The sequence below is a fragment of the Phalacrocorax carbo genome, chromosome 1 (assembly GCF_963921805.1).
Source record: "Phalacrocorax carbo chromosome 1, bPhaCar2.1, whole genome shotgun sequence".
NCBI lineage: Eukaryota > Metazoa > Chordata > Aves > Suliformes > Phalacrocoracidae > Phalacrocorax > Phalacrocorax carbo.
The window spans coordinates 195,093,714-195,110,407 of NC_087513.1; the positions used below are offsets into that span (position 1 = coordinate 195,093,714).

General features: G+C 40.9%; 1 protein-coding gene across 1 annotated transcript in view; it reads left to right on the forward strand.

Moving 5' to 3' along the window:
- The window catches only part of FLT3 (fms related receptor tyrosine kinase 3), a 45,376-nt gene that overhangs the window by 12,515 nt on the left and 16,167 nt on the right, over window positions 1-16,694 (forward strand). The window contains exons 2-9 of the mRNA XM_064441095.1: window positions 2,792-2,916; window positions 3,794-3,996; window positions 4,786-4,901; window positions 6,921-7,038; window positions 7,913-8,049; window positions 8,671-8,810; window positions 8,892-9,045; window positions 13,614-13,779. Coding sequence (XP_064297165.1) covers window positions 2,792-2,916; window positions 3,794-3,996; window positions 4,786-4,901; window positions 6,921-7,038; window positions 7,913-8,049; window positions 8,671-8,810; window positions 8,892-9,045; window positions 13,614-13,779 — 1,159 coding nt within the window. The remainder of the gene's footprint in view (window positions 1-2,791; window positions 2,917-3,793; window positions 3,997-4,785; window positions 4,902-6,920; window positions 7,039-7,912; window positions 8,050-8,670; window positions 8,811-8,891; window positions 9,046-13,613; window positions 13,780-16,694) is intronic.

Sequence of the window (16,694 nt, forward strand, 5' to 3'; positions counted from 1 at the left end):
AAGCGAGTAATACCAAGGATAAATTAGCCCAGCTTGTACAATCAGAAGGTAAAACTATTTGCAGATCAGAGAGGTGAAGCAAGGGAATGCTCAACAGGCCAAATAAGCTGAATTTCTGAGGTCATATTTTCAGGTATTTTCAGCTGGTACATCTTGGAAATCAGTGGACATAGGTGGGTTTCCATCAGCTAAGCCCCTGGCTGTGGACTGGTATTGTGGTTTAACCCCAGCCAGCAACTAAGCCCCACGCAGCCGCTCGCTCACACCCCTCTGGTGGGATGGGGGAGAGAATCGGAAGGGTAAAACTGAAAAAACTCGTAGGTTGAGATAAAGACAGTTTAATAAGTAAATCAAAAGTCATGCAAGCCAGCAAAGCAAAACAAGGAATTCATTCACTCCTTGCCTTCGGCAGACAGGTGTTCAGCCATCTCCAGGAAAGCAGGGCTCCATCACGTGTAACAGTTACTTGGGAAGACAAATGTCATCACTCAAAACGTCCCTGCTTCCTTCTTCTTTCCCCAGCTTTATATGCTGAGCATGATGTCATATGGTATGGAATATCCCTTTGGTCAGTTGGGGTCAGCTGTCCCAGCTGTGTCCCCTCCCAGCTTCTTGTGCACCCCCAGCCCACTCGCTGGTGGGGTGGGGTGAGAAGCAGAAAAGGCCTTGGCTCTGTGTAAGCACTTGCTCAGCTGTAACTAAAACATCCCTGTGTTATCAACACTGTTTTCAGCAGAAAGCCAAAACACAGCCCTGTACTAGCTACTGTGAAGATTAACTCCATCTCAGCCAAAACCAGCACAGCTGGTCAGATGGTGTCTGGTTTGAAAGGGTGAAAGGTAAAGTGACCAACAAACAAACAGAAGGAGAGAAAGCTGAGCAGAGAAGGACTTGGTGAAAGGCTAGTGGGAGGGCTGGAAACCTGAGCTGCATCGATGGGGAGGAATTCAGCATGCTTGGTATAGATAACCCAATGCACACCTGTCTTTCAGCTGCCCTCTGGCACTCACTCTCTCAAGAAGTGCCAACATTATCTTTATAGCCAATGGAGGGAGATACATGTATCCACAAAGAAGTCATATTCACCTTTCTTAGGGATCACAGACAGATGGACAGGATCTTCCTCAGAGGTCTGCAAAACGGACCATTGCCTATGTATACTGTGGAAAGGTGGCACTCAAAGTGAAGTGTATGGTAGGTGCCTGAATGAGGACTCAGTCTTAATCCACATTTGCCAAGAGGACTGAGAAGGGTTGTCAAAGTGTTGCCAGCTTAGGGCTCAGGCAGCTCCAGAAGGCACAAATGTCAAAGAGGAGATGGCAGCAATTCTTACTCATTTCTTCCTTCTTCCAGTTTTGCTCTTTCCATTACCTGCAGAAGCATCCTTCAAGCGATTCCTGATATTTTTACCATTTTTCCTTCTTTCAACTCTGCACCTTGCTTTATGTCCAACCATCTCAGGAGCTGAGGAAAAAAAAGAAGAAAAGAAAAAAAAAAAGGAAAGAAAAAAAACCAGGTCGCCAGGAGAGGTGTTATTCTATGATTCAGTGCTTATTTGTACTGTTGAGGTCTGGCTTTAGGGACTTAATGGAAATCAGACACATTTCACCCTGCCCGCTGTGAAGTCTTACTTCTGTTTTTCTTATTTACATGCAATGGTGTGGGCATGGTTACTATATAGCTTCTTTAAGGCTAAAAGGTGGTGTTTTAAGCTGCAGTCCCTGCAGAGAGGCTCCTATGAAGAATTCCAGAGAGATGATGCCTTTGAGGCACCAGAAGCCTTCCCACACTGCTCCTTATGCATAAGGAGAAATGGCATTTGCTACTCCTGCCAGGGCTTAGAGCTGGCAGGTGGGCTGCCCTGGCTGTATAGGCTCCTGGGGTGTGACAGAGCCAGGGAGGTATGGAGGGAGGAGAGGCAGGAGAAAGCCATGGCCTTACTCTTCCTTGCCCTCTACTGTCTGCATTTGCTTTTCTCAAAACAGTGGGAATTGCTGCCTTGTTTGCTTCCTGGAGGGGAAAGAGTACAAGGCTGTGAATGGCAGCTCAAGGGAAGAAGCATCTAACCTGGACCTCACTTCAGAGTTGCTGGGGTGCACAGATCCATGCCAGGAAGGCTCAGGAGAGTGTCTGGGATTTCAGATCAAATACAGCCTGTCCTGGAGGGAAGGGAAAGGGAACACTACATCCTGAGTCCTCGAATGAGCTGAGTGTGGGCTCTAAAGGCAAGTTGGAGGATTTTATTTTGCCATTGAAAGTTGGAGGACTTTATTTCTAAGCAGGAGTGAGAAGTGCTTGAGGGGGTGTTTCTGACCTGGACATCTCCTTAGTGCCAGTGGGAGGGATGGTGCGTTATGATCCTCCAGCTCACAATGGGGAAATGCTGGCTTGTGGCTGCAGGGTTTGGTGCTGCAGGGACCTTTCAGAGACACTAATGCAGAAGTGAGCTGCAGGAGGGAGCCTGTGTTTTGTAATGTGGTTTCTAAAGGAGCCTCCATAACACATTGTGGCTTTTGTCTTTAGGCATCTTCTGCAATATTTTGGGACATACTTCTAAAGTGTGATATATCTGTGCTTTTGAAAGGTCCTCTGAATAGTGCTGCCACTCAGCTTCAGCTTCAGTTCACAAATGCAGAGTTTGCAAATGCACGATATATCTGCATATTCTTTTTGTGTTTATTTTTAAATGTAATCTTTCTACAGTTTTGCTGTATTTTATTTTTACTAAAATGATGATCCCTGAGCAGAGATCTAGATATGATTACATTTGTTTTCTATTTCTGTTTTACAGTTCTTCTTATGACGGCAGTTACTTTCACTTCTGCAATGAATCAAAATACATCTGAGATTACATGTGTGTTTATCAGCCAGAAGGATGAAGGTTCGGGAACACCAGAGACATCGGTATCTCCTAAGGTAATCTAACAGAGAACGAGTTGCTTATCAGGAGCAAAGAGTGAGAAGAACCAACTGGCCAAGCACAGTGCAAGGCAGAGGATGCAATGAAGTCCGTGCTTTCATAAACTTACACCAGATAAATTTCACCCACCAAGGTACAGGAGACGTTTAGGGCTACTCTTCAGGTGGAGCTATTTACTTGCCACCTTTTGCTGCAGCTAAGATTAGAGACTCGTTAATCCATTGGTGGTCTTCAGAATGATTGTGGAATATTCTCTTTCTGTTTGCAATTCTCCTTTAGCCATATGCAATGGTGAGGAAATGAAAGGTGTGAAGGTGCCCAGCCCAAAAGTTCCTCCGAGGAGCTGAGGAGCAGCCTAGCCAGATGATACAGTGACAAGCAGTGGGGTGCTAAAAAAAATATTCTGGTCCTGCCTTTGTGCTGAGGTCTCAAGCAGAAAGGTGGTATTATTGTTCTGTGTCTTCCTATGGTTCTACATGAAAGGAAACAAAAATGAGAGTAAAGAACCGCCAATATCACTAAGGGAAATTACCATGTTTCTGGCAAAAATTGTTCTGTGATGTCTTTCTAGAGAACAGAATTAACTAATGCGGCAGGTATCCTGTAGCGCTTCCTCCTGCATTAGAATTCAACATATTTATGAATAAGTCTGACAGTAAAAATGAAAAAAACCCAAACCCAAAACCAAACAAAATGAAGGTATAATGAAGGTGTTGTTTCAGTATAATTTGTATTCATATCTGGGCATTATGAGGCATTATTAATTTAGGAAAGCTTTTCCAGAAAAGCATCCTTTAAAAATGATTTAATTCAAAAAAGCAAATAAAGCTAATTGCTAATAAATACATAACAATCTGTCCCCTTGCATTGCAGATTTCTAATGTTTTGGAAGACCTTGGCTGTTATTTGAATTCTCAAGCAACAGAGAATGTCTATGAACCAACTAAAAAAGTGGAAGTCAATGTGTTTGAAGATATTGAATTAAGAGTGATAATGAACATTTCAGAGATCATTTCATGCTTTTGGTTCTTTAAAGAGAGCAATGCTTGTAAACCTTCACTGGACTCAGAGAATAGGTAAGTCAAAGGATGTACTGGATCAAAGAACCTTTAACAGATCTTTTTTTTAGGGTGCAGATGGAATACTTTCTATGACTGTGTTTGCATTTAATTTCATGTTATGCATTATCTTTTTAAATCTTCTAATCTTTCTTAACTGTTGTCATCCAGCAGCACATTGCTGATTGTCATTTAAACACATACACATACGAATCTTAAAGCCAAGAATAGTTTGAAATCTGCTTGTTCTTTTAATTTATATAGCATCATGCATGGGGGTCTCCAGGGACTTCCTGACATTGATCAGTTTGAGCTTTGCAGTGCTCATGTGGCGCAAATATTGTGGCTTTATAGTAAAAGAAACTGAGGCATTGGGAATTATGTGACTTGTTGGGTCACACTGCAGATCAGGAAGAGCACCAGCAACAGCACCCTCTTTCTCACAGCCAAACCTGGTCTGGAACCTGAGGCTGGATTATTGCCTCCCACTGAAACATGTGGGATGGGACTCTAGGTAAAGCATTTCCCTGTGGACGCCCCGCCCCCAGCTGTCCTAAGCTCAGAAAGTCCATCCTTCTCAATGCTCAGTGTTAAGCATGTGCTTGGATGCCTGTGGTCATAAGTTCCTACGTGCTGCTCATGTAGGAAGATACATGATGAAAACACTTCAGGTTGAGGGCACTGCGTAAATAATGAATACTAGTATCTCTGAAATGTTTTTGCAAGAGCTAAAGAACTGGCATTTTATTATGTCTGCTGCATATCATCCTCTAGATTACAAATACAGCTTTGTTTTCCATTTTATAGATATGTTACGTCTTTGGTTTTTTTCCAAATAAAAGAAACACAAGCTGGAAAATATACCCTCTCGGTCATAAGTAAAACCGGCAATTACACAGTAGTTGTGCCTGTTCTCATACGAAGTAAGTATATCTCAGATGAAAGGTGTCACTCCGTCAATAGGTTCAAGGGGAGAGGCTCAAGTTCAGTCAAAGCAATGAAGCTCTTGCATGCTGCGTTTCAAGCATCTTCCTAGATTTGCATAGGACTTGGGGCTGTCTTCAGAGACTGAAGTCAAAACCACAGACTGTGTGAGGGTTAGCTTTCGCTAGTTAATAAACCATGCAAATGAACAAATAAAGATGTAAATGCTCAGCAGCCCTCTTCACCCCTACGAGAGGTTCCGCTCTGTGCCAAGAGGGACAAATCAATGGTGGTTTGTGTGGTCTCAGAGCTCACAGGGCAGATATCTTTGCTTGCATCTTAACTTACTTATTTTCAGTGTTGCTGGCTGGGCTGTTATCTGGACCAGATCAGGACGTCCCTTTTATATTCTGGTCTCTGGTGCTCCAAAGTCACGCCTTGTCCCACTCTGCCTCTTCTCCGCCTGTGCCTGCTGTGGGGTCTCTGCACTTAGCACACAGCTTTTCCTTTCGCAACAGGGACCACTAAGGGAAAGGGAAAGACAAGATTCTGTTTCTAAGTACGGTTGTCCAAGAACATCTGAAAAAAAAAAAAAAAAAAAGACTAATGTTTACATTATTTTTTTAAAAGAAAATATTTATCATTATTTTGTCTGAAAAGGGCCAAATTTAAAGATAAAATTTAAAAGTGTAAAAGAAATTTCAAAGAAAAGAAAGCAAAACATCAACCCAAACAGCTAAGACTGGCAAAGTTAGGACCAAATCCTTCTAGAGACTGATTTAACAATGTGCATCATTACTTGCCTTATTTTTAATAAACTGTGACTAATCAACATTTTTATTCCTTTTTTTTTTTTTAAGTATTTCTTCTGTTTGATTATTTTCTCTCTCAGGTGTCAGAAGTGTCACCTCCAGTCTCTCCTTGTTTTATTTTAAGGCCTTTTGCATGTTTCAGTTATAATTTTAACAGCTTCATTGAGGGGACAGGGTATTAAATCTTTAATTTAAAACTACTTTCTCTCTATCAATTAGGCTTTAGGGGTAAAAAATGTTATTACATGTGCAAACAAGAGTAGTTTGAAACAGTCTCGATAAAGATCTTTTCCATATCAATTGCTTGGATTGCATTCTCTTTGCTCCCGTGAATCTAATATCATAATTACACTTCTCATAAAATTCTCCAGGCTAGATGTGAACCCTTCAACTGAGATGTAAATCTCTATAGGTAAAAAAAAACCTTCTAGGCCCAGCTTATAAGAGATAAATTAAGAAATAAATTAAAAAGTCAGAAGTATTAGTTTCACCTTAGCATGTCACCTTGCAAGCAATGGAAGTCTGACTTGAAAGGAAATGTTCTGTGCAGAAGCTGTAATTTCATTGTAAGATGACCTAAAACCAGACTCAGTACTTTTCATTTTGGGTCACATCTTTAGCATTTTTAATACATTAAATTTGTGTGCTTAGTCCAAGTCTGTGCCTGATGGATTCAGGACACTGGGAGTTGTCTAGGAGCCTTTTCCCCTGGGTTACAGATATAGGGTAGAGAAGCCTGCTGGTTATCAGAAGTCATTATCACTCGTCGTTTTTCCATCTGTATCTGATCTAACTGAGTAGAATGGAAGGATCCCATTTTGTGTAGAGACTTTGTAGTCTCAACAGATACTCCACCAAAGGCCAAGGGCTTGGGGTGTATTTTCAAAAGGTATCTGTGCTCCTGCTCAGTGAAACGAATAGCAACCACAGCAAATTAACACCCTTCAGTATCAGTCTCAGCATTATCCTCTGGTGTAGAGAGGCAAGCCTTTGATATGGGGGAAGCTGTGCATTTAGCAATCAAGGCTGAAAGGCTTGTGAGGCCAACCCACAATATCCCTAGGGCAGAATCATTTTCTGTTCCCTCAGTGTTGAAACCTCCTGAAACATATTACAGCTCTGTAACTTCATGTACTATGAAATGAGCAAAACACACCGTTTCAAAATTATTTCAGCATTCCTAAATATTGATGTGATTTTTAACAGAGAAACCAGGCAAACCCTATTTCAGGAAAAGGGAAAAATCGGATGCTATCGAGTGCGTATCTGAGAGCTACCCCCAGCCCTCTGTGGAGTGGATATTTTGCAAAACACCTGAAAAGAGGTAAGGTGCATGTTTATATGCTTGTTGAATCTCTAGACTGAAAGTTTACCATCTTCTGAAGAGGAAGGGGAAGGCTTTGTACTGCTCAGTGTGCCTAGCAAGCTGGGAAGATAACTGAAGGAGAGCTTTTGTGTCAGAATTTTTGGAGATGGACTCTGCAGGGTTGCACACCCACGTGCTGGTTCAAAGCCTGTGTCTGCGTGATCCACTTCTGGAGTGCTGCAGCACATTTTTCTTAGAAATTTCGGCTGTTGCGCTTTTTTGGAAACTTTCAGCTCTTGGCTTGGAAAAATTTATTTCAGATTCTGCTATTTTGATGTCACTAGAGCAAATCAAAGGTATTTAATTTCCCCTTAGTTTTTCACATTTTGTGGAAATGTGAATGCATTAGAGCTGGCAAGATGTTACAAGGAATCATAATTTTCTGAGCTAAATGATTTTTTTTTTCATATTCTATTAACATATGACGCTGATTCTATTAAGAGCAGGAGTAATGCCTTTCTCTGCAGCATGGCATCTTGGGATCTAGTTCTCATACAGCCGCTGGATTTGCAGCAGCTCCCACCACCAGGAACTGAGAGATATGGTGTGAAAGCTCAACCTCTATGATTTCATTCCTGTCCAGATTTTAGGCACAGCATTACCTGTCTGTGAGCCAGTTTGAGCATATTCAGGTCATTTCAGCTCATATTTCTGCCCAGGCTGTGAGATTTTTATTTTCTTATCTTCACCTTTCCTAGTTCCTTTTTATTCAGCTATGTAAGATCCAGTTTTCCCACTATTGTTTCATATTTTCAAGGCTTGGAGATTTATCAGATTTATTTGCTTGAGGTTAATCAAATGAGTCAATGAATAATTGTGCTTGTAATTGCAGTTGCCCTGATAAGGTGCATGAAGACACTGGGGAAATAGATGGCATACAGAAGGTACAACATGAGTTGTTTCAAACTTATATATGGTGCTGTGCAGCTAATGACCTGGGCAGAGAATGCACCAGCCTCTTTACAATAGGTAACTTCCCTCTATGATTTACTTATATGTCAGCTGGATCCTGCAGCTGAAGTTGGTTGCGCTACTCATCTGAGCAGGCTTTGTGGGCTAAGCTACGTGTTTGTATTCACTGTAACAAATCTAACAGTGAATATGATTACTCTGTCTCATGTTTAAACCCTAAATTCTAACAGCTGTTTGTGATGTCTGTAAAAAATGTCTTGCCCTTCTACATTTTCTAAGCATCCATTATCTTTTTCTGCTTGCTTTTAGAACTGTGTCGCAGTCAAATGCTCTTCAAAGTGTTCTTACATATATAAAATTATAAATAATTATAAATAAATATATAAATTCAGGTTTGTTTGTCTGTTTTTTTAAATAAACCTGACCTGAGCTAAACTCTGTGCTGAACTGTGCCCTGCAGCTATCTTGTAAATTATGACAAAATTTTGTTTGAGACATCTAAATCCACCAAATCTACTGATTTCATGATTAACGAGTAATTTTCCCAAATTCTAATTATCATTATAATATAATAATGGATGTCTATACAGCATTAGAAGAAAAAATGTTGACCTAAATGAGCATATTGCCAGACAAAGTGACAGTTGTTATTTCAGTGACAATGTTTTGATTTTGTAGATTTAAATGAAAGACAAGCAGCACCTTTACCTGAATTACTTCTTAAAGTTGGGGAACCATTGCTGATCAGATGTAGAGCTGTTTACCATAATTATAAATTCAGAATAAAATTATCTTTTGAAAACAAAGAAGTTGAGCAGGTAAGAAGACAGGGCGTATTTTTAAACAGGTAATATTGAGCACTTTCAACTGATTAAATGGAAATCTCTGTTGAAAACTAGGATCACCAGTTTGAAGGATTAGAATATCAAACAGATCACTCGGCAATTCGGATCCAGTACATGTTTGCTTCAGCAGCAGGAAGAAGTGATAGTGGACATTATACCTGTTCTTCTACAGTTCATCTGAACCAAACTGCTTTGATTACAGTTTTAGGTAATTCCAACCCTCAGTGTTAATTTTGTCCCTTGGTTGGTTATTTTGCTTTGTTTTCCATGTGACAGTCCTTTGCTTACAGGTATGCAGCGTATGTAGTTCCTTTTCTAAGGAAAAAATTCTGTTTGCGCTTACTGGCAGTCCAGAAAAGACAAGAGATTAATCTGAACTGAGTCATTCTGGTACCTGAAGATAATCAACCTTTTTCTTTATATGTCTTTTCAAATAATTCCCATTAAAAGACAGTGCTTGTAGAAGTGAAATGAAATGGCACTGTTTCGAGGTCTAGTCTACATGATTGTGTCAATGGTATCTCTAGAAACACAGGCTGGGATTTATCTGGTGTTCTTGTAGGTGACTCTCAGCCAGTGTGACACAAAGCCATAGTAGCTTTTTGTGGGGACACAAAGCTATAGGGTACCCCGGGAGCTATGTCTGGGCAGGGGGGAGTTGTGTAGTTATGTAGCCCTTCTCTGTGCCACCAACTCAGATGTAGGCAGCTGCAGAGCAGATACAAACTAGAGGTAAAGCCCTGCAGAAAACATTGTTCTGGAGCTGCCTGAGAATATAAAATGCATGACCTGCCCTGTGTGTTCAGCTGTTAATGCTCCATGTATTACTTTGGCCAGAGTCTGGAATGACCAGTGACTGGTTTCAAGTAATGTGAGACATAAATGTCCTGCTGTGCCTCCTGTATGGATTTTGAAAAGCTGCAGCCATGGCCTCAGCCTCCTTCTCAGCACTTGCTTCCACTCCATCTCCCTTCACTCAAGTACAGCACCTCCACCGCACCTTTCCTGCACCTTCAGAGGCGGGGAGCTAAGGCAGATGTTCTCATGGCCTCTGCTCTGCTGTTTTGTATGGTCTCTGCAGGTGCTTGTGGCTGTTACACAGAAAAAAGCAGATAGAAAATCTGTACCAGTCCTGACCTGGGTCTGCCAGGAAGCAGCCAAACAGTTGGAAGGTTCTTGGTGGTAGGGTCTCCCACTCAAAACCCACAACAAACAAGAAATGACCATTTCCTCTTATAGTGGGGGAGAGACTGACAAGTGGCCATTTGAGTTTGCCAAATTTTTAATGGGAAAGTAGATCTGGGGAAGAATTTTAGCTCTGAGAGCTGTGAACTGGTGGCAGAAAAGAAATTAAAACTTACATGTTAACGAAGAATGTAAGCCCAGAGAGATGATAAATAATGAGTGCTGACAGAGCTGGCAAACTGCCATGTAGTAAGTGCTGCTGCAGCTGTGATGGATCTGAAGGAAAACCTGAAAGTAGAAAGACAACTACTCAAGCATTATTGTTCATTCTGCCTGTCTCCTGCTTTCCAGGCACTGAAGGGAACTGTCATTGTAACACCAAGCTATACAAGGTCTGAAAATTTAAAAAAGTTAAAACATACCAAAGGCAACCTCATTCTATTTAAACAGCATGTTGATTTAAAAGCCAGCAGTGTTGAAGCTTGTACAAAACAGCCTCAACTACAAACCTTGTTTCTCAAAAATGCATACATTTTGTTATACAAAAATGCATAAGTCTGGAAATAAGGCATAAAAAGGAAAACTGTGGCTAGGACTGTGCTGCTGGAGTAGGCACTGGGAGTAGTTTTCTGACTGATATGCCTGGAGTTGGACTCTGCAGCCCTGAGAAAAAGGAGCTCTGAAACACTCACCACATGTTTGACATTAGATGTAGCTACTCTCAGAGTTTACAGCACCTAGGCTAGGAATGGTAAGAAGTGAGAATACTTACCCCAACCTCTTCAGAAATTACTTTCCCAGTGCAATAACCCCTTTTCAGCATCTGCCTACCACTGAGCAGGAAGTTCTGTCATCATTTACAATAACCAAGTACGATACCTGGGCAGTTTTTCTGCACGGGTCTTTTAGTAAACAGGGAAGTAGGGGTGAGGTGGCAGTGTAGATGTAGGGCAAGATCCTCCTTTTTCTCAGTACAGGTGCCCAGATCAGAAACAGTGGCTTCTTGGATCCATAAACTATCAGGTGTATGTGTCACATTAAAAAGATATTTCAGTCACTGTCTGTGGAAGGCTGTATTTCTGGGTGCGGTATTTTTTCACAGGGATACACCATGCTACGATAATTGTCTGTACCCTCCTTAATGCCCCTTATGCCAACAAAACTTCTGAGGGCTCATTGGCTTTGCTGATGAAAAAACCTGTTTGTTTACTTACATGGTGGATTAAAGTTGGGGGATGTTGTCATAGCTAGCTAACAGCCATGCTTCTCTCTCCAAGATTATACAGGGACACCCTGTGCCTCTGATCCATCCCTGCCTTTAGCCTAATGTATTAACAACAACCATCATTAGTGTGAGTTTGTGCTGGCGTCCCAGGTTCTATTTTGGCAGTGATATAGGTACAGATTTCAGTCAGTTGTCCTTGTCATAGGGTAGCAGTTTCTGAAATCTGGTCAGTGTCCTAACTTTAAACCACCATGTGCATGAGTCAGCACCCATAGCTACACTGGGAATGGTTGAGATGTACCTTAACCAAGAGAAAACTGATTTGGTCGGCACATACTGCATTGCCTTGGGAGCCTGGCTAGCATAGCTACGCTGATGGGTGGTATTCTAATCTCTGATAACACCTTGCAGCCAGACAGCTCTGGTTTGCTCTTTGCTAATTGACACTTCACCAGCTTATCCCATCTTGTGTAGCTGGTCAGGTCAGGCAGGGTGGTTGGGCCACTGTAAAGCACAACAGAGATCATGCCAATAACTGCAGCTGCAAGGCTCTTTGTTTCTGCAGTTCTTATGCTCAATTTCTACCAGTGTTGAATAAAGAATTTTTAACACTAAGCAATCTTGATGCTATTTCGCAACACATGTTAGGTTTAAAGTGACAAATAAACAAATACAATAAATATGGAGACTTGAAATCTTTGATTCCAGTCTCAAGAATTTCATCTCACTTCTCTGTCACGCTGAATAATCATGCTCGCTGTTTCTCTGGCAGAAATGCACTTAAACCTGCCAAAAAATGATAAGCCAAGCAATAATGTGCTATTTTCTTTCTTCTTCAAGAAAGAAACTACTTCTTCTGAGTTGTTTTCCAGAGAAATGGCATACCCTGCTGCAAGGCCTTTGCCTGCACTCTGGAGAAAGCCTCTACTCTTGGCTGGTTGTGTTATTAACAGTACACACAGAGATACCCTTCTGCCTGGAAGGATGGGGTGCAAAAGATCATTCAAAAGGTGAAGGTCCAATTTGTAAAACCAATAGGCCTTTAATATCAAAAAGTATGAGAACAGTCCTGAAAGGTATTACTTCTTCTTTTAAAATACTGAAACTTTTGTGGGTTATATGAGAGTTTCCAGATAGTATTTTTTTAAACCAGTGAGCTAGGCAGAGATAAAACACACCAAGCAGAATATATGGTTATAACCAGAAGAAAAACACTTAAAAGGAAAAACCCAGTCCAGCAGTAATTCTACAGTGCGGTTTTTCACCATGTGGCTGATTAAACACTGGCACAAGTTTCCTGGAGGTTGTAGAGTCTACTTCCTTGGAGATACCCAAACTCATCTGGGCATGGCTCTGAGCAACCTCATCTAGCTGGACCTGCTCTGAGCAGGAGCTGGACTTGACATCTCCAGAGATCTCTTCCAACGTATGTGATTCTATGATTTTTATAAAGCTAATCCTAGCCCCACCAATGCCTTTGGGACAGCCTCCTCCCACACGTGTCTGCTGTTCAGTCTCCTTGGGTCGGATACATTTCACTTCATGAGACACCTAGCCCCACCGATGCCTTTGGTTCCTTCAGCAGTCAGTGTCAAGAAACAGATATTTCCAGAAGCAGTTCAGTACATCTTTGTTATCTTCTGGTTTAGGATGGGATACATCTGGACATGCCTGTCTCATTCCACTGAGTTTATCAGAGGTCCAAACAAATAGCTTGGGTGGATCCCTGAACTTTAGACAGCTCCAGCAGGTGAAGCTAATCCCATCCTAGCAGGGCAGGTACCAGCAACTCATGGTTCACACACATCTTCATAACACTTTTTCATGTTGCTGTTGTCTTACATTAAATATGTCTAATTTAGATGGAGAAATAAAGGACCAGCTAAAACACTCACTCACAAAATCTTCAGTTCATTTCAGAGAAGAAGAAACAGCTACTATCAACATCTGATTATGCTGGTGGTGACACCTGGTTATTTCCCTGTTAGACGAAAGCCAGGAGATGCAGCTCTTAACACCTGGAACACACACCTAAACCAAACCAAATAAATGATGGTGGTGTTGGCCCTGTGGCTCTGTAGGACAGATGGGGGAGAAATGTTGGACCATTTTGGAAAGTCTCTGGTCTGACCAAATACGCAACTTCAGTAGGCTCAGATCATTTGTCTACAGCTGAACACAGTGACATAATTTCAATACTGTTTTGAAGCATTATCTTATTTTGATTAGCAGGATGCCTTTTATGGTGTAACATGGTGCTTTTTTTTGCTTGTGGTAACCAAAATGAAAAACATACAAATGTCAAAGTTACTTCATTAAGCAGTCCAGCCTTTAATAATGTCAATATTTTCTTTTCCCCCCCCCAGAAAAGGGATTTATAAATATAACCAACTCTAAAGAAGATTTTGAAATTGGTGAGGAAGAGTTTTGCTTTGAAGTTAACTTTACAGCATATCCACCAGTTAGATGCATGTGGTTATTTTCCAAAAAAACATTTCCATGTAAACAAAGTTACAGTGTGGATGGACGCAGGTACTTGAATATTTTGGAATAATTTGATGTAATAATGTTTCCTCTTTAAATCTCATTTGTACTGCTTACTGTCCATGTTTTGTACTCTCTTTGTGGTTTTAAAATGTGGATGGGCCACGTGATGAAGCCATGTTAACAAATGGCACTCAAACATTATTTTTGCTTTCAACAGCAGTTCATGTAGATAACTTCTAGAATCACTTTATTCTGCACGTTATAATAAACGCTTTGGTACGTTATGCATCTAGTAACCCTTTAGTTTATATGCATTTTGCCATTCTCTTTCTGACATATTTCTCAGTTACAGATCTGTCGTGTTTTCATACTGGATCGCAAGTTCTACATGTTCCCCTTTTGTCATCCTGCTCTTGATGATGTTCCCAGTGTCTTTCAGACTGCTCAAATCAAGTCCAGGGCCAGGTAGTTTCCCAGGCCACCATTAGATCTGTTTGGCTGTGCCTGTGCCACAGAAACATACCGTTCTGCTCATTACCCAGGTCATGTATTCTTCTGCTGCTGCAAAACATGTTTTGAATAAACCTGTTAGTTATCTACCTTTTCTGTTATTTCCTAAAATGAATTTCTGGCATGAATCCTGTTTAAGGCTAATGTTTTCTCCATTCCCTAGGCTTTCTAATTTCTTGATAACATTATCTAATTTCCTTCAGAGTTTCTTTCACAGTAGTCCCATGGCTTTCAAGGTAACAGCTCTTATTCACCTCAATGAAAACAAAGCCAAGCTGCTCTTTTAGTTTTAGCTTTAAAACCAAGCAGGAGCTAGGCAGGAGTTAATGCAGCTGGACAGATTACTTCTCATATTCTTAAAACCTCTCTCAGCATCTGCATAAAATGGTGTCTCAGCCTCGATTACATTTTTATTCTTTCCTTAGTATTTTGGTACACTCAATTTTATTTGCTAGCATGTCAAGTCATCTTTGCAACAGACTGGCCTTTTCATCTTCATCAGATGGTGTGGTGGAGTCAGACCTTCATGAGGTTCAGAGGCAGCTCAGTTCAGATTAGTAAATTGTCATCTCCTGGCAATGGTTACAGGAACTCTGTCCCTGCTGATAAAGTGAGGGCTGTCAGCAAACTTTGATAGCGTTGGGTGGGTGTTGGGTGACTAATCTGCAATGCCTAACATGGGCTAGGCAGATCTGTTCTTTGTAGTCAAGACTGATTTTGGAAATGAGGTCTCAGGGGATGGCCATGAGCCCATCCTTGTCCAATAGGTGCCTCCCTCCGGCTGATAATGCAGAGCTGATTTATTTTGCAGCTGGTGTGGAACTCTTCTCACTGCTTGTAACAGTAGGAGTCAGTTTTGCTTGGATGATTGACAGCTGGTGTAAATTCAATCCAGATAAGAAGAAGGTGTTATGGACTGGGCCAACAATAACAATTTTGAGAACTCTTGAAATAGTTTAGGTAACCCTCATTAATTGATAAAGTGCAGCTGCTGGTGGCCTGGGATTTATGAGTCACTTCAGATAGCCTTTGCAGCCAGAAGTGGTGGTTGCCGAGTGCTGATCTCCACCTGCCGGACAGGGGAAAGTCCAGCCTGTGTCCCTGGAGCAGCACATCCTAGGCTGGCTCAGACACAGCCAGGCCATTGCTTCGTCTAAAGGCTGCTTCAAACAGACAACTCAGCCATTCATATGGCTATGCTGTTGATTAAATACTCTTTTTAAGTTTTCATTTTAGGTAGTCGTACTTTGCACTGACTTATCATTCTATTTATTTTATGGAAAAATACAACTGAGGGAAAAATACATGAATTTGCTGATCATTTCATCTGACAAGTACATTCTCCCGTATGAACATCCCCCACAGCTATTTAGTTTTGGTTGAATGCTAGTATTGGATAGACACGTTTCACCTGAGGAAAAAGAGTAGGGGTAGATATTTCATTCAGTTTGAAGTCCCCAGAAGCAGCTAGGGGTAGGTAGGTCAGGACATTCTGCCTACAGGCTGTAGCACTGCACATTTCAATGTGATTTTTAAAGCAGAAGGTTTCTCAAAACAAAGTAAAAAAAGGTCATCACATACCTTAATGTATTGTGGGTTTAACTTAGCATATTTTAGTTGACTTCTGTGTAATCCCATCTCCCAACACTTCTACTTTATTCCTTTCATATCCTTTTTCATTTTCTGTTTTTCTCTGTTTTTTATTTCTGCCATTTCTTTATCAATTTGTTCCTCCTGATTATAGATCATGTTAAATTTTATTAGTTAATTCTGTCCCCTTCTTTAGCTTTTAATGTCAGGTCCAAAGGATTTATCTCTTTTGTCAGTGCCCTGACATGTTTTGAGAGATTCTTTCACAATTTCCATTTCCTACTTGCTTTTGTTGACTCGCTGTTTTAGCACGCTGCTGATTTTCACTTCCCTCCTAAAAGCAAATGAGTTTTCATACGCAGAATGACCTCTGATAAATTTATAATATTTATCCCACATCCACTTATATTTTCAGTTATCAAAGACACTCTTTTTCATTATTTTCTCATTATTTCATTAGTATTTAATCCTTCAGACCTAGGATTTCAAAAGCAACGAATGAGTTGTGGTTTATCCTGCCTTCAGTATCTATTTTGAGGCAGCTTAAAAGGGATCTATTTTTAAAAGTCCCTGAGTTCAGGGACCCCTTTTAGGCCATTTCAGATCAAGGCATTCAGAAGTCAATAACTATATGGAGGTGATGCCTTAGTCAGAAGGCGAAAGTGCCAGTGGCTTCAATGTGAGTTTTCTTGCTTTAGAATTGCAAGGTGATACCTGGTGTCTTAGTTAATTTGTATGTATCTTGCTTAATGAGAAACACCCTGATTTTGGTTATCTAGATTTCTTGTTCCAAGCTCATTGCTACTTTCTCTTACTTCGCAAATTACTGGTATATGCTGTTGTTTTTCTGTCTGCTTCAA